Here is a 17915-nt window from a genome sequence, read left to right as displayed (position 1 = left end):
CAGTCATTATCAGATTGATAAACTGAATCTAGCTCTCACTTTCAGGGACCTCCCCTCCAGGACACTGCTGGCTTCAGGAAGCCCTCACCACTGTATCTACCACAGAGCACACACGCCTGTTCTCCGTATACACAAATGAAATGGCATGCAAAAACAATGACCTCACTCAAATATGTAGACGACATGGCTCTTGTTGCTTGCCTGGAGGCCAATCAATTTTAAACTTCTCCCAGTTAATTGACGGCCTCCTGACATGGTTTGACAATGTTTGACGTGCTCCAAGACGTCAGGTGGCGCTAATGTAATGCAGCCTCTTTTACACTGTCCACGGTTGGTGAAAACACAGCACGTGACGTTGTTGTTACAAAGGTATCTACCAGGTACCGTAAACCCGCTAGGCTGAAGCAGGTAGACGTTTCAACATTTTTTTGATAAAACAAACAGCTAGATTTCATTGCCCTCGCCAATATGTCCAAACTACAGTTGCTGAATGTGTTCGTCACGGAACGTTTGTCGGCGACTGCTGCGGAGATATTCGAGGCCGTAGAGAAGACCATAGCAGAGTATCAGGAAGAAATATTCCGTTCAGCAGAGGAGAACGATCGTCTACGGAGGGAGATGGACATGGTTATTAAACAAGATATAAAGTTACACAGAACAGGTCTGTAGCGAGTTAACGTTAGAGTTGTAACAATATTTTACTTGTAGAATAATGTTGCTAGACAATGTATGAGGCACGTTTTGCTATTCGCTCCCTGAACGCAACTCAGAGGAGTAATCATTAGTACATTTGAACAAATTCCGGTAGGTCCCTTCCCGTATCGTTCCGTTTGCTTCCGTTTAAGAAACGTTTTGCAACAGAATCGGTGTAATGAATACACCCCTGGTTTGCCAACATTGCTTTTTTGAATCACGTGCTGTAGTGTAGACCAGGGTTGGGTTCAGTACGACAGAAAGGGGTGCAACGTTGAATTAAATGGAAACGGAACGACTAGTTGAATTATGGTGGCTCAGAGGGCAGTTACCACAGTGATGCAGGACTTTTTGCGATTTCAGACTGAGGGGATTCGGTTGAACCGGTAGCCCGGGCCGGTGAGTGAGGCACGCCCTACTAAAATCTCATGGTAATCTGCGCTACTCGGTCATATTGTCAACAATGGAGCATGGTGCATAATTCAGAAACATACAACATCTCTTCTCCATAACATATATGTTCGAATTTTCAAACTAGTTTTCATTGGGAAGGCAGATAAAACGTTTTTATCCAAAGCAATCACTTATGCATGTCAATCCTACTCATTACTCCACGTGCTTAACCTACATCCGTTTTGTTTTGAGGCGACTTTGCTCATCGGCCAGAATGGGACACGTGGCTCACGCCCGGGAGGCAGCCCGGTTCCAAATTGAATGCAATCAACGTAAAACCCGTTTCACCAGGAGCATGCATGGAATCCCCTCATGGTCACACCCGTATGTATCAGGCAATACCGCCTAGCGGTTCGTTTGAAAGTTTGCGGAACGGTTTGTCTTTTACGTTCTTGAACAGACTTTGAGATATGTTTGTTCTGTTCGGTGGGGATGCCGGGGTGTGGCTTGAAGCAATAAGTAACGTATTTAAAGGGCAGCGGTGCATTTTGAACCCACAACCCAACCTTTTCCGTTCAATTGAACGTTCTATTACGTTCAGCATGGTTTCCGTTCAATTTAACATTATTTTACGTTATGTACTGAACGCAACCCAGGCCTAAGAACTGCCACAGGCGCTTTTAAGAACTAGCACAGACCTCGAACAGTTGTTTTTCTACTAATTTTGGAAAAACTTCAATTTGGGCTCAGAATACTTTCGGCTTCTTATATCGCCCCACATTTACTCCAGTTACTGTGTTTGGGGAAAATCAGTAATATTCAGTCACATCCTATGGCTGTCTCATAGTCACCAATGCGATATCAGCTGAACAGACAGTTGATCTTTTGCATTGAAGTATATGGCTACCACTGTAAGTAGACACTTTCAGAATTCGTGGGCAGTGCAGCATAGGTTTGAGAAAAAGTCCATGCAAAACAGGCCCTATTAAATTCAAACGATATGTTTACAGGTCCACAGCAATTTGCAATTGTTGTCTTTCATAACCTTTTTGTCTGTCAGATTCGGTCAGATCCTATGGTTCTTTCATAGTCACCAATGCGATAGCAGCTGGATCTGGGGCCTCATTTATAAACTGCGGGTACTTGCAAAATATACCACAAAACATGCGTGCACTAGTTTTCACATAAAATTAGGCATTTATAAAAACTGATGTTGACGTGAAAATGAGCTCACCTTCCCGCAAACTTTAGACCAGTGTTCTTCAATTCCGGTCCTGGAGGGCCGAAACACTTCTGTTTTTTATTTCTACCTGGTAGTTAATTGCACTCACCTGGTGTCCCAGGTCTGAATTAGCCCCTGATTAGAAGGAGAGGATGAAAAACAGAGGTGTTTCGGCCCTCCAGGACCGGAATTGAAGAACCCTGCTTTAGACCATGCGTACACACACTTTCTAGTGGTTGAAGTATTGCATTGCAAGTAGATTAGTATTTTGTGCAAAAGGGGCATATGATGGACACGCTTATTCATAACAATAAACCGGTTAATAACAAGATGCAATCATTTTCCATTAGTGAGGAGAGAAAGTCTATTTAGTTTCTTTGAATTTTTAAATAATTAGAAATGGGTATATTTCCTAGGCTATTATTTATTTCATTGCATAATAAATTCCTCACCTTTTTGCGATGGTTTCATACTCATGAGGTAGCCTATAGGCCTACAACAAGGATACCATTCGTCCCATTTCTCGTTTAGTTGGACCCACTTCACAGCAGTCAATAGATAAGCTACAGTATTTCAAGTATTTTGCAGTATGCCATCCGATCCGGAGCGCAGGTTATTAAGGTGTAGGTTCCTTCTGTAGCTTACGTCTGAATACTGTAATTTCTCAGTTCTTCAGTAGACAATATTGGCTTTATACACATACCTTTTCATAACCATTGTAAAATAAATTCTTCACCTTTTCTGGCCATGATGGGTTCATATTCACGAAGTAGCCATAGCCTCCAACAAATTACCATGTCTATCTCTCGTTTCACTGGGCCTATTAGATAGGCTATTATTTCAGGTATTTTGCTCTATACATCAGAGAGGAAGTGTGGTTTATAACATAAAGTAGAATTTAACAAGTGAACAGACAGTTGATATTTTGCATTGATGTATATGGCTACCACTGTAAGTAGACAATGTTTCAGAATTCGTGGGCAGTGCAGCATAGGTTTGAGAAAAAGTCAATGCAAAACATTAGGCCCTATTAAATTCAAATGATCTGTTTACAGGTCCACAGCAATTTGCAATTGTTGTCTTTCATAAACTTTTTGTCTGTCAGCCTAGGCCTACAGCAAATGTCACTGCAAAAGTTGAACATTCTGCCATCACCTCCAAAGACATTTGATCAAGTTCGCTATTGCTATTTCCTTTAGAAAATTGCCTCAGCCTAATTCAAATACTTTTAAAGTATACAGCAAATAAGGGCGTTATTGTCACCATACAAGGTGAATGATGGGCGTTTTTCAGGCTGAGTTTTAATGCTCGTTCACGTTCAGGACAGGTCTGATTTATAACAGTAACATGCGTATGTATGGCGTGTGCCAAGTTGATCAATCTAAATATTTTTGTATGTGCGCAATCATTTCAGAAATGGCGCACGCGGATATTTAGTGTGAAATTTTGCAACGGTTATAAATGAGGTTAGTCTACTTATGCGCCAACCAGAAAATGTGAGCCAATGAGGAGTCTCGGTTTCTATACTGTCTCTGGTGTAGATGCTTCATTCATAACCAAGTGGGAAGGTGGTAATTACTAGATGTGAAGTGGTAAATACGAGTTGGATGCATTCACATGCTTTGAAATAGTTGAGAAACGCCGATTGGCTAATGGCAAACAAGCTGCTTCAACCATAAACTAAAAGTACAGCTATCATGCTCACAAACAAATTATTGTGTTCAAAAACCATATTCATAGATTGCTTTTTTATAAATAATGTTTTGTTGTTGCATTTACCGGCCAAAAATGCCAATATTGAGATACTTTCCTTAATGTGTGACGTCAGAGTTCAGCATGTGGGATAAATGGGAGATCAGGAATGATAGATGAATTTCCCACTAGTAATTACCAGTTGGAGGGACCCCCCAAAAATAAACATTTAAAAATAAGGAACAAAAAATTAAAAAAAAAAAAATGCACTCAGAACCCTACTGGGGACCTGACAGGACGGAACTGCTCCAGCCAATACTCTGTGCAGCCCCTCGCCCATGACATCCTTCAATCCCAAGAAGTGTTCAGCTGCAGATATGATGATATCGATCTTTCTTGAGTTCTTATCCACTCCGGCAGTCGATAAATGCAAAGTCCCCCTTTTTCACGACGAGGGTATCTGGATCCTGCACCTGGAGAACGGCACCCACAGCACTAGACTATGGTGTCTCCACCATGGCAAGCGACCCACTAGCACTTTCTTTCACTCTTTTCGCTGCCTCGGCATAAGAGACACTGGACAGCTTATCCTGGCAATCTCAGCCTCCTTCACCCTTACAGGGAATTCAGGGAGCTCATGTTCATGCTTCCCACCAGTGTAGACTAGACAACATCGTCTTGTTTTTTTTTAGCACAGACAGGCCTTCCAAGTAGAAGTACAGATTTCTTATTACGATAATAAGTCAATATTGATTGAATGTATTTTTTTCCCTCCAGACTTCCAGCTACTCACTCCCACTGTTCCCCCTGAGCAGCAGAACTGTGAGCAGGAGTGGAGCCCCAGTCTGGGGCAGGAGGACCCAGAACCCACACAGATTAAAGAGGAACAACAGGAGCTCAGACTCAGTCAGGAGGACTCACCTCAGCCCTCACATCTTTACCAAAACCAAACTGTGGATGACGGAAAGCGGGGCACTCTACCTATCATCATAACTGAAGAGATCAAAACAGAACCTGATGGAGAGGGCTACAAAGTACCAGAACCAACCAGTGATCAGCCCCTCTCAGTTCATCCAGACTTCTCTGCTACAGTGGAAAAACCATATTGGTGTAAACAATGTGGCAAAAGCTTTACACGTAAGGGAAACTTGACCTTGCATTTAAAGATACACACAGGAGAGAAACCTTTTCTGTGCAAACAATGTGGCAAAAGGTTTAACCAGAAGAGCAACTTGACCATCCATTCAAGGACACACACAGGAGAGAAACCTTTTCTGTGCAAACAATGTGGCAAAAGGTTTAACCAGAAGAGCAACTTGACCATCCATTCAAGGACACACACAGGAGAGAATCCCTATCAGTGCAAACAATGTGGCAAAATGTTTAACCATAAGAGCAACTTGACCAGCCATTCAAGGATACACACAGGGGAGAGACCCTATCAGTGCAAACAATGTGACAAATCCTTCAACCAGAAGATAGAATTGACATCGCATATGACAGCTCATACAGGGGAGAAACAATATAGGTGTCCTGTATGCAGGAAAAGTTACATCACATTGAGCTATTTAAGACTTCATCAGTGTGTTCACACAGGGGAGAAATCTTACCAGTGCAAATAATGTGGCAGATGTTTTAGTTATAAACATAGCCTTACATGACATTTGAGCAGTCACACTAAAGGGCATACATGATATTACTGCAGTGAGTACAGCAAAAGCTTCCACCTGAAGTGAAAGTGAAAACAACATGATACTTTTATATCATTGTGGATTTCTTCTCACATCCAACTTGTAAATAAATGTTATGTTCTATTTTCTGGCACTTGACAACAAAACAAATTGAGTTGTGTGTGGAGTGAAAAACATCAGTCAGTATCAGATTGGTAAAATTAATCTAGCTTTCACTTTCAGGGACCTACAGTGCATTCGGAAAGTATTCAGACCCCTTGACTTTTTACATTTTGTTATATTACAGCCTTATTCTAAAATTGATTTTGTTTTAATGTTCCCTCATCAATCTACACACAATACCACATAATGACAAAGCAGAAACAGTTTTTTTGAAATGTTAGCAAATGTATAAAAAATTAATAACTGAAATATCACATTTACATAAGTATTCAGACCCTTTACTCAGTACTTTGTTGAAGCACCTTTGGCAGCGATTACAGCCTCGAGTCGTCTTGGGTATGACGCTACAAGCTTGGCACACCTGTATTTAGGGAATTTCTCCCATTCCTCTCTGCAGATAGTCTCAAGCTCTGTCAGGTTGGATGGGGAGATTTGCTGCACAGCTATTGTCAGTTCTCTCCAGAGATGTTTGATCGGGTTCAAGTCCGGGCTCTGGCTAGGCCACTCAAGGATATTCAGAGACATTCAGGTACTCCTGTGTTGTCTTGGCTGTGTGCTTAGGGTCGTTGTCCTGTTGAAAGGTGAACCTTCGCCCCAGTCTTAGGTCCTGAGCGCTCTGGAGCAGGTTTTCATCAACGATCTCTCTGTACTTTGCTCCATTCATCTTTGCCTCGATCCTTACTAGTCTCCCAGTCTCTGCCGCTGAAAACATCCCCACAGCATGATGCTGCCACCAACATGCTTCACCATAGGAATGCTGCCAGACAATTTTGTTTCTCATGGTCTGAGAGTCTTTAGTTGCCTTTTGGCAAACTCCAAGCGGGCTATCATGTGCCTTTTACTGAGGAGTGGCTTCCATCTGGCCACTTTACCATAAAGGCCTGATTGGTGGAGTGCTGCAGAGATGGTTGTTCTTCTGGAAGGTTCTCCCATCTCCACAGAGGAACTGTAGAGCTCTTTCAGAGTGACCATCGGGTTCTTGGTCACCTCCCTGACCAAGGTCCTCCTCCCCCGATTGCTCAGTTTGGCCAGGCAGCCAGCTCTAGGAAGAGTCTTGACGGTTCCAAACTTCTTCCATTTAAGAATGATGGAGGCCACTGTGTTCTTGGGGACCTTCAATGGAGCAGACATTTTTTGGTACCCTTCCCCAGATCTGTGCCTCGACACAATCCTGTCTCGGTGCTCTACGGACACTTCCTTTGACCTTGTGGCTTGGTTTTTGCTCTGACATGCACTGTCAAGTGTGGGACCTTATATAGACAGGTGTGTGTCTTTCCAAATCATGTCCAATCAATTGAATTTACCACAGGTGGACTCCAATCAAGTTGTAGAAACATCTCAAGGATGATGAATGGAAACAGGATGCACCTGAGCTCAATTTCAAGTCTCATAGCAAAGGGTCTGAATACTTATGTAAGTAAGGTATTTCCAGTTTTTTATTTTTTTATACATTTGCAAAGAATTCTAAAAACCTGTTTTCGCTTTGTCATAATGAGGTATTGTGTGTAGATTGCTGAGAATTATTATTTTTTAAATCCATTTTAGAAAAAGGCTGTAACGTAATTTTTTTGGGAAAAAGTCAAGGGGTCAGAATACTTTCCAAATTAGTATTTTTTTGGTAACACTTTACTTTACATCTAGTGTCATAACAGCTGACATAACTTGTCGTAACCTGTCCATAATATTGTCTTAACACTGCCATGACCCATATATTTACACCTGTTGTGACATATTGTGTTATTTTATGGCTGGTTATGACACCTACATAAGAGTGTCAAAATCCACATTCATTCAAATGTGTTTTTTCCCTGCCAAGAAATTACCTTTAGTTTGAAAGTTTGTTTCTTAAATCCTTTGTTGTTGCAAACGCCATGCTCAACCAACTGAGCTACATCCCTGCCGGTCATTCCCTCCCCTACCCTGGACGACGCTGAGCCAATTGTGCGCCGCCCCATGGGTCTCCCGGTCGCGGCCGGCTACGACAGAGCCTGGATTCGAATCAGGATCTCTAGTGGCACAGCTAGCACTGCGATGCACTCGGGATCCACTCGGGAGGCACATCTCCACAGAGGAACTCTAGTGCTCTGTCAAAGTGACCAAGGCCCTTTTCCCCGATTGCTCAGTTTGGCCGGGCGGCCAGCTCTGGGAAGAGTCTTAGTGGTTACACACTTCTTCCATTTAAGAATGATGGAGGCCACTGTGTTCTTGGGGACCTTCAATGTTACAGATTATATTTTTTTGCTTTGTCATTATGGGGTATTGTGTGTAGATTGCTGAGATATATTTAATCCATTTTAGAATAAGGCTGTAACGTAACAAAATGTGGAAAAAGTCAAGGGGTCTGAATACTTTCCGAAGGCTTTTTATATATAACATTATGTTTGGTAGCAAGAATTTTGTATAATAATTAAAAAACTTGAAGTGTTGAATAATGCGTTGTTTTTGTATCAGTTCATACACCATGTGCCATGGAATCAGTACAACGACAATCCTGTAGCAGCTATTTTGCTGTTACAGGAGGAGGTCGCAGTTCCGGAGCGACCCACTAAGTGTATTTTCTGGAAGATAAAATTGAAATTGTAACCAGCTTTGTATAGCTTGTTTAAAACCTCTTAGATGTAAAGTCGCTTGTTTAGGGGACCTGCGTGGTTCTGGTACTGGTTCCGACCGACATTTTCAGGTATACATCGATCTGTGGACACTGTAGATCAAAATGGCTTGCATTGAGCGATAGCCCTGGTTCCCACGGACACATTAGTATATTGTCTGAGCCTGTGATGTAGAATGGGAACATAAAAACCACGTGAAGCTAGGATGTCCCTCCTACCATTTCATTTGCACTTCCGACTGTCCATCAACTCCTGGCCGAACCCTACATCACAGCCACTGACAAAGCACATGCCTGCAATCCTTATACCATAGCCCAGCAGGAAATAGTGGTTTCATCACTATAGCGCATTCAGAGATCGATTTATAGCCATTATTCTAAAATAATTCATATATTTGTTTCATATATAAATGTTTGTCATAGACAGATACGATTCATGAGATGATATGCGAGTTCCTAACAAGTCCAGGAAGCCAAGGTATAGCTCTGTGAGACATTCACAGCGACGAGGGCAAACGTTTTGATCAAGAGAGACCTTTAGAAAATATGCACATTTTCTCTAACATTAAACATACAAATGTGTATTTTACAGTTATAACGAAGGTGAAATCTTATAGTTTGATTATACTATATTTAGAAAGCATACTGTAAGTCATTTCAAGCCTTATTCACAGTTTTGTTGAATAGGAAATACATCATATGAATTATTTAATATTTTCATATTTTCTATCATATTTTTACTGTGTACTTGAGCTTGTGTCCTTAAAAGTGACTACACCTCAGAAATGTATAACTATTTTTACCAGAATGGTGAGATTTTAACCTTTCTTGGAGTGTGCAGGATTACTAGTTATTGTTTATGGCCCTCTCATGATAAATAATTACTTTTGGAGAGTAAGTAGATTACATTTTTGATTACATTTAGTTACATTTAACTGAAAGGGCGATACTTTGAACAAAGTTTCATTTTCAATTAATCGAAAATGAGAAGTTGTAATCTGTATAAAGATAAAAAAGGCCAAACCTTTCTTAGTAATCTTCTGGAGAACCAGTTCGGGTTTTAGTATAATTTATGTATGAGTGAAGCTTTTAGTGAGAGGCTTTAATATTTAAAGGCATAGCCATGGGAAGTAGGGGTGCTGAAGGCGCTGCAGCACTCCCTGAAAATCACAATTTATATTTGGTGCAGCATTTGTTTTCTTTCACCAAATTAGTGCACTAGGCTTTTATTACTCCTGTATTAGCAGAAAGGAGCAAAATATTCGTCAGTAGAACGGTGAGAAATGCCGTTTAATTTGATCTGTCTTAGCGTTCCAAAAAAAGTGAAATATGTTTTGCTCATATAATTTAAAAATATATGTTGTCTGGAGTAGGCAGCGCCATAAGTAAGTAAGTAAAATATGATAGGACTAGAGTTAATCAATGTGATTCGTCCATAAATAGACAGGTATACCTCTCCATGGTTGCAGAATCTTGTCTATTTTTGCTAACTTTCTATTGAAATCTGTTGTGGTAAGTTAATTGATATGAATATCAAGTATGTCTACTTCACCATCAGACCATTTTATAGGTAAACTATAAGGTAATGTAACATTTGTGTCTTTTAACGATCCAATACACAAGGTATCATAATTGGGTTGAAGTCCAGAGAGTCTAGAAAAGTGATCTAGTTCTTCAATGAGACCGTAAAGGGATCCAGATTGCGGATTTAAGAGGACATTTTACTCATTGGCGTACATCGTCACTTTTGTTTTCAAGCCCTGGAATTGTAACCCCCAGAATCGAGGCCTTTGTGAATACAACCCCTGGCACTAACCGTGTGTTACTGTTTAGGGTCAACTTTGACCTCCTCCCAACTGGTGTCTCCTGGGACATTATGGTTTAAATAGAAGGTACTAAGTGACAAGGCAAAGACATGAAAAAAACGTCTCGTTACAGAATATACTGATTGACAACAGTTAGAAATCTAAACTAGCAAATCAGCGTATAGTCTGCTAGAAATGAAGAAGAAGAAGAAGAATAACAAATATTTTCTCAATTTGGTGTGGGGGGGTAGTTCCAATAACTGCTTTTCCATTAAATGCTCCAAGACAGCAGGTTGCGCTATTGAAATGCAGTCTGTATTTCACCGATCGCGTTGTGAAAGTTGCACACCGTCCATTGTTGTTTACACATGTTCTAGAGTAGATCTGCTAGCCCGAAGCAGACAGAGAAGTTTCAACATTTATTTGATAAAACGGTCAGTTAGACTTCCATAACCATTGCCAATATGTCAAAACTACAGTTGTTGAATGTGTTCGTCACCGAGCGTTTGTCGGCGGCTGCTGTGGAGATATTCGGGGCCGTGGAGAAGACTATAGCAGAGTATCAGGAAGAAATCAGCCGTTCAGCAGAGGAGAACGAGCGTCTACGGAGGCTGTTGGACATGGTTATCAAACCAGAGATAAAGTTACACAGAGCTGGTGTGTATAGCGAGCTACAGTTGTGATACGAGATTTGACTTGTAGACTTAAAGTTACTAGACTAGATAATTAATGTGGCAAGTTGTGATATGCGCACCCTTAGCCCAATATTATACCTCCAGATTAATGATTTATTTAATTGACTAATAAGATGAGGGCTAAATAGCCAGCAGATCCGACCTGCTTGCTTACAGCTGCACTAGGGTCGGACAGTCTTCCTGCCTAGATTAAGACCCCATGGAGGGATGAGAAATGCTTTGTACTCCGAATTCTTCCATTATCCTAACTTTTACAAGTTCTACTCCGAATAGTTCCATTATACCAACTGTTACACAGAGAAGATTGAACAGTCGTTCAATATTCTCGGTTTAGCAGTTGGGATAATGGGACAATTCGGAGTACAATGCGTTTCTCATCCCTGGATTGAGATACATTTTCCGAGACATATCTTGTGCCGGTTCTGCGGAGTCTTAATCTACACAGGAAGCCTGTCCGACCCTAGTGCAGCTGTAAGCAAGCGGGTTGGATATGCTGGCTAAGGTCTGAAGGGCATTCCATAGCGACTGCAATCGAGAACTCATGGTCCAATGACTGTACCTGTAGTAGATCCATGTGTCCCGCGTCCGAAGCTAACTACATCCTAGTCCTGATTAGCCACGGACATTTACAGTGCATTCGGAAAGTATTCAGACCCCTTGACTTTTTCCACATTTTGTTATGTTACAGCCTTATTCTAAGAGAGTGGGCAGACGGAAGCCACTCCTCAGTAAAAGGCACATGACAGCCCGCTTGGAGTTGACCAAAAGGCACCTAAAGACTCTCAGACCATGAGAAACAAGATTCTCTGGTCTGATGAAACCAAGATTGAACTCTCTGGCCTGAATGCCAAGCGTCACGTCTGGAGGAAACCTGGCACTATCCCTACGGTGAAGCATGGTGGTGTCAGCATCATGCTGTGGTCCTCTGTAGCTCAGCTGGTAGAGCACGGCGCTTGTAACGCCAAGGTAGTGGGTTCGATCCCCGGGACCACCCACACACAAAAATGTATGCACGCATGACTGTAAGTCGCTTTCGATAAAAGCGTCTGCTAAATGGCATATTATTATTATGATTATTATGTTTTTCAGCGGCAGGGACTGGGAGACTAGTCAGGATTGAGGGAAAAATGAACGGAGCAAAGTACAGAGAGATCCTTGATGAAAACCTGCTCCAGAGCGCTCAGGACCTCAGACTGGGGCGAAGGTTCACCTTCCAACAGGACAACGACCCTAAGCACACAGCCAAGACAACGCAGGAGTGGCTTCGGGACAAGTCTCTGAATGTCCTTGAGTGGTCCAGCCAGAGCCCGGAATTGAACCCGATCGAACATCTCTGGAGAGACCTGAAAATATCTGTGCAGCGACGCTCCCCTTCCAACCTGACAGAGCTTGAGAGGATCTGCAGAGAAGAATGGGAGAAACTCCCAAGAAGACTCGAGGCTGTAATCGCTGCCAAAGATGCTTCAACAAAGTACTGAGTAAAGGGTCTGAATACTTATGGGGTATTGTGTGTAGATTGGGGGAAAAAACGATTCAATCCAGTTTAGAATAAGGCTGTAACGTAACAAAACGTGAAAAAAGTCAAGGGGTCAGAATACTTTCCGAACGCACTGTACATAGAAGAAGAAAAAAACGTCCCTTGTCTGTCAGTCACGAGTGTGCCCGAGCAGTTGGTCCTACAGTGGGTTGAAATTTTAGACAAAATATCCACAGGAAAGTATCATTAAACCGACTACAAAACACGGGTCTCTGTGTGTTGCAATCAATATTTGCTTGCTCGTGACTAAAGGCACGTGCACAAGACATAGTACATGCACGTGATGCATGCATACTAACCAAATCTTGCAGGTGTTTACATGGTTTTCCGCATGTTCCAGGTGCTAGGTTTATGGAGTAGGTGGTTTAGTGTTAGCACACAGTTCGGCAACACACTCTACCAGGATACACTTCCACACTCCATCCCCCAGATGGCAGCACCAACCATGTCCAAGTGCTGTGCTGCCAGGAAGCCTTTATAAGCACATCAGGTGCTGCCAATTAAGGTGATGGTAAGGGAGTGTCCCAACTGGTAGAGCTGTGAGGCCTTTCATTGTCTTTGAGCCCTTGGGCATGCACTTATGTATTTTTCATTTTTGTACATATTTATGTTTCGTCAATATCAACACCTAGGTGCATACGCTGATTTCTCATATAGACGCACATCTTAAATCAGGTTACAGACACAGTTAACTAGGCCTAAATCACCTAGACTTAGCGACTGCAACAATATTAGCAGGCTAGTTATTGGTTGCATAACGATAGGAATTTCAACAGCAGTACCGGCGCTCTAAAAAGTCTGGTAAATAATACTTTCCTGTGGATATTGTGTCAAATTCTTACCCACTGAAGGACTAACATTACAGACAACCGGTAGAGTAAATTAAAGTGTTATTTTATTCAACAGTCTGGCTTGTAAGGAAACCTTCAAATTGTTTGCACTGCTTTGTTTCAGACTTTATATCAAGAATTGCTAACACAATCTGATTTATTTGGCAAGCTACATCCATAATCGGTAGACGGTTCTGATTGGAGAATCGCTGTTTGCATCGCCGACCAGTGAACAAGAAACTATTAAATCCAGCTTTTAGATGCCCAAATAAGAATCTAATATGGATGCCAATGTTTTGTTCTACATAGCCTATTTCTATCTGAACATTCCAAAACATTCCGTCTAGCTGAATGCACCCCTGCCCGTTTTGCGGGACTCATTAGCTGACAACAGATGGGTGTGCGTGCAAAGTCGATTTTGGATTGGGGAGGGGGGTAGCATCTAAAAACTGGATTTAATAGTTTTTTTGTTCACTGGTCAGCGACGCAAACGGTGATTCTGTTTCTGCAATTTGTTATTCAATGTGTTTCTATGGGCTTTAGTAGTAAAGGCCAAAATCTATATTTTATCAATTAATTTTTGTATTTTTTTGATCCCTAATGGAAAAAATAAAAATAGCTAAATGATCCATAGTAGGACCGACCATCTTTAAAACATTCCATATGACAGCTTAGCAAATTTTTACTCCTGAACTAATTTAGGCTTGCTATAACAAAGGGGTTGAATACTTATTGACTCAAGACATTTCAGCTTTTCATTTTTAGTTAATTTGTGAGCATTTCTCAAAACATAATTCCACTTTGTAGGCCAATGACACAATCTCAAGTTAATCCATTTTAAAATCAGGCTGTAACACAACAAAATGTGGAAAAAGTCAAGGGGTGTGAATACTTTCTGAAGGCTCTGTAGCTTTGGACGTGGGACACATGCTGCTAGCAGTCATCGGACCATAAGTTATCTTGAATGCAGTCACTATGAAATGCCCTTAGACCTCGGCTTACCAATTAATGAAGTAATTAATGACAAGTCTAATATTGGGATAGCGCACTCTGAACACAACTTTGCTTTGTTGAATCACGTGCTGTAGCTAGTGTAGTAGACTAGTCAACAAATCCTCTGTTCTTTTAGCACAGAGGCCTTCCAAATAAAATTACTATCAAAATATTGTCAAAATATTGATTGAATACATTTTTTTCCCTCCAGACTTCCAGCTACTCACTCCAGCCGTTCCCCCTGATCAGCAGAACTGTGAGCAGGAGTGGAGCCCCAGTCTGGGGCAGGAGGACCCAGAACCCACACAGATTAAAGAGGAACATCAGGAGCTCAGACTCAGTCAGGAGGACTCACCTCAGCCCTCACATCTTTACCAAATCCAAACTGTGGATGACGGAGAGCGGGGCACTCTACCTATCATCATAACTGAAGAGATCAAAACAGAACCTGATGGAGAGGGCTACAGAGTACCAGAACCAACCAGTGAGCAGCCCCTCTCAGTTCATCCAGACTGCTCTGCTACAGTGGAGAAAACATATCAGTGTAAACAATGTGGCAACAGCTTCACACGTAAAGGACACTTGACCATCCATTCAAGGATACACACTGGGGAGAAACCTTTTCAGTGCAAACAATGTGGCAGATGTTTCAATGTTATGAGTAACCTGAAACAGCATATGAGAATACACACAGGACAGAAATCTTCTCAGTGCAAAGACTGTGGCAAATGTTTCATTCGGAAGTGTGACTTGGACAGACATACAAGGATACACACAGGGGAGAGATCTTTTCAGTGTGAAAACTGTGGCAAAGCTTTCAACCAGAAGATAGAATTGACATTGCATATGAGAGTTCATACAGGACAGAGACCATATAGCTGTCCTGTATGCAGTAAAAGGTACATGGCATTAAGCCATTTAAGACGTCATCAGAGCGTTCACACAGGGGAGAAACTTCACCAGTGCAAAGAACGTGACAAATCCTTTAGTAATAAAGGAAGCTTGAAGTCGCATATGAGTACTCACACAATATCACTGCAATGAGTGCAGCAAAAGCTTCAGCCTGAAGTGAATCTGAAGTGAAAACAACAAATTACACTTTATCATTGTGGATTTCTTGTTACATCCAATGTTTAAATTAATGTTATGTTCTATTTTCTGGCACTTGACAAAAAAAACTAATTGAGTAGTGTGTGGAGGGGAAAGCATCAGTCAGTATCAGATTTGTTAGCTGAATCTAGCTCTCACTTTCAGGGACCGACCCTCCAGGACACTGCTGGCTTCAGGAAGCCCTCACCGCTGTGTTTAGCACAGAGCACACACTTGGATTTCTAAACAACAGGAGTCCTTGTTCAATTGTTTAACAATGACATACAGGATATTTGGGCTTCTATCTGTACTGACGGCTGCATGTTAGAATATTGAAGTAGCCCATTATATCTGTATTGACGCAATACAGTAAATAAACGTTGTTTTAAAGATGTAATTTTTTCAATGGATGTCATAGTGAAACCCTCACTTTTGCTCTGTTGAACATTGTTTCTGTGATGGTTGATATTAGGCAGGTTTAATACATCCTGTATCAGCTCTATTCCCTGCCGTCTACCCTAACCCTATCCTAGAACAGCATTCCTAAAGTCTGAGGTGCTTTGTGCATATAGACCCTGTGTCAATTGTAAGGGTCAACTTTTACCTCCTGACTGGTGTCTCCTGGGACATGGCTGAAAGTAAACCGGTGCCTTTGTTTAATTATTAGGTCACAAAAACATTTTATAAGACCTTTGTTGGGTAAAGGTCAGGCTTTAAAGGACTTTGGGAACCACTACCTTATACTGACAATGGCTTCCTGTGATAACTGTGTGTGTTTAAATGTAGGTCAGTGTGATGTTTAACAGGCCACATTCCTAAGGAACACCAGCGTCATGGAGGATCCTCAACATTCCAACTGACCTGACCGTGCCCTCCACAACCGTGTCTCCTTCCCCCATCCCCGAGCCTGACCCCAGAGGGCCCTGAGGTACAGTGTTGTGAGAAGCAGGACCAGCTTTAACTGAGTGTTTGGGTACATCTCAGTAGTCATAAGTCTGACCCCTCCCCTTTCCACGTATTTGACCCATCCCCTTTCCACTAATGTGACCCTCCCCTTTCCACTCCTTTGACCCCTCCCCTTTCCACTCCTTTGCAACTCTTCTGCAGGTCGTTGTTTTGTGAGAGAAGGGTTCTCTGTTAACTAGAGTAAAAAATCAGGAAGATGATAGTAGGATACATAAAATGATCCTTTTTGCCTGTGCATACTGCTCTCTGTGCATACTGCTCTCTACTTGCAGTGCTGTCAACAGATTTTTGGGGTGTGGTTATTCCTCCTATGGTAATGCAGTGGCGACCCGTCATTCAGGGCAGGTGGAGCCCCACCTGTTTTGAGCCCCACCTTTTTAGCTAAAAAACACAAGGCAGCTCCAAAATGCAGGTGTTTCAGCCTAGCTCAGTGCTTTCTGTGGTGGTGGGGCAGCCGGCGGAAAATACGGAGCGTAGGGTTGGTAATGTTCTCTAGTTGCGCCTTGATTGGCTCAGTGTTCTGTCACTCATGGGGACACTAGTCACCACCAAATCTAAGGGTAGAGCTCGAAAATTCAAGCCCCTTGGGTGCTGCCATAGAGTTACATTAGAAGTGCCCATCCAAGAAGGCTCAAGGTCATTGGCCACAGATAAAATTACGTCAAATCACGTTATATCTACAGTAGCTTTGATTGGACTGATCATGTCAACATCATACTTTCAAAATCTTAGCTAGCAGTCATCATCATGAATCAAGTCGACAATCTACTGGCAAATGCTTTTTAATCCTTGTCATATGAAGAGAAATAATGAAGAGAAATTATAGATAAAACGTATCGGTGCTCATCGGCCATTTGGCATAAACATTACACAACAAGTAGAAAATCGCAAATTCAACAATGAGTGGTTTGGAAGGGATTAGTGGCAAACTGCAAGCATTGCAAAGCAATCACTAGCTTTCTATTCAGTGGAGTGGGTTTGTGGTTCCAAGTATGGTTTTAAGGGTCTCTTTTCCAAGCTTAAAAGGATAAACATTCAACATTGGCCATGCTTTCAATCCAGCATGACTTCTGCCACGCTCAAAACAACTGTAAACTCAGAACTGGGAAATCTGACTTCAGTGAGTTCAACTGGGAACTGGGAACTCGGAAAAAAACGAGCTCTGACTGGGAAAATACGTTTTGAACAGTCATCCAACTCGGAATTGCAAGTCGGGAACTCAGGCCTCTTTCTACAACTCCGACCTGAGATCACTGACGTCATCATGATTCAACCTTGGTTTTTTTCAGAGTTCTCAGTTGTCTTGAAAGCACCATAAATCCAGAGAATGACAGACTGATGACTAAATTTGCCCACGAACGACCACCGCGCCACCTTCCTGTTCAAGTGAGCACAGCACATCAAGGTGAGTCCAAAAATGTATTGTATGCTGCTGCATAAATGATGTAATATGCCATGGAGATATGTATACTGTAGCTAAGAAAGTAATACTAAGTGTATGTTGTGTAGTAAGATGTTAGTAGCCCATGTGCCTCACCC

The 17915-nt window shown here is 41.9% G+C and overlaps 2 protein-coding genes across 3 annotated transcripts; both read left to right on the top strand.

Moving 5' to 3' along the window:
- Nucleotides 1-468: 468 nt before the first annotated feature.
- Nucleotides 469-6214, top strand: LOC311109681 (uncharacterized protein; the record flags this gene model as incomplete). 2 transcript variants are annotated; one of them, XM_084152644.1, is made up of 3 exons in its annotated part: nucleotides 469-661; nucleotides 4778-5213; nucleotides 5298-6214. In XM_084152644.1, the coding sequence occupies 3 exons, from the start codon at nucleotides 469-471 to the stop codon at nucleotides 5620-5622; spliced, it is 954 nt and encodes a 317-aa protein (XP_084008770.1). In that variant the 3' UTR covers nucleotides 5623-6214. The 2 variants fall into 2 exon arrangements, with proteins under 2 accessions (XP_084008770.1, XP_084008769.1); XM_084152643.1 differs by having other exon boundaries at nucleotides 4778-6214.
- Nucleotides 6215-10659: 4445 nt separating this feature from the next.
- Nucleotides 10660-16337, top strand: LOC311109552 (uncharacterized protein; the record flags this gene model as incomplete). Its single annotated transcript, XM_084152472.1, has 3 exons — nucleotides 10660-10923; nucleotides 14533-14892; nucleotides 16231-16337. The coding sequence occupies exons 1-3, from the start codon at nucleotides 10731-10733 to the stop codon at nucleotides 16335-16337; spliced, it is 660 nt and encodes a 219-aa protein (XP_084008598.1). The 5' UTR covers nucleotides 10660-10730.
- Between the last annotated feature and the right edge of the window lie 1578 nt (nucleotides 16338-17915).

The sequence above is a fragment of the Coregonus lavaretus genome (genome assembly GCF_964263955.1).
Source record: "Coregonus lavaretus genome assembly, chromosome: 35".
Classification (NCBI taxonomy): domain Eukaryota; kingdom Metazoa; phylum Chordata; class Actinopteri; order Salmoniformes; family Salmonidae; genus Coregonus; species Coregonus lavaretus.
Note: the sequence above shows the minus strand (reverse complement) of the source record. Positions and strands in the feature narration are given on the sequence as shown.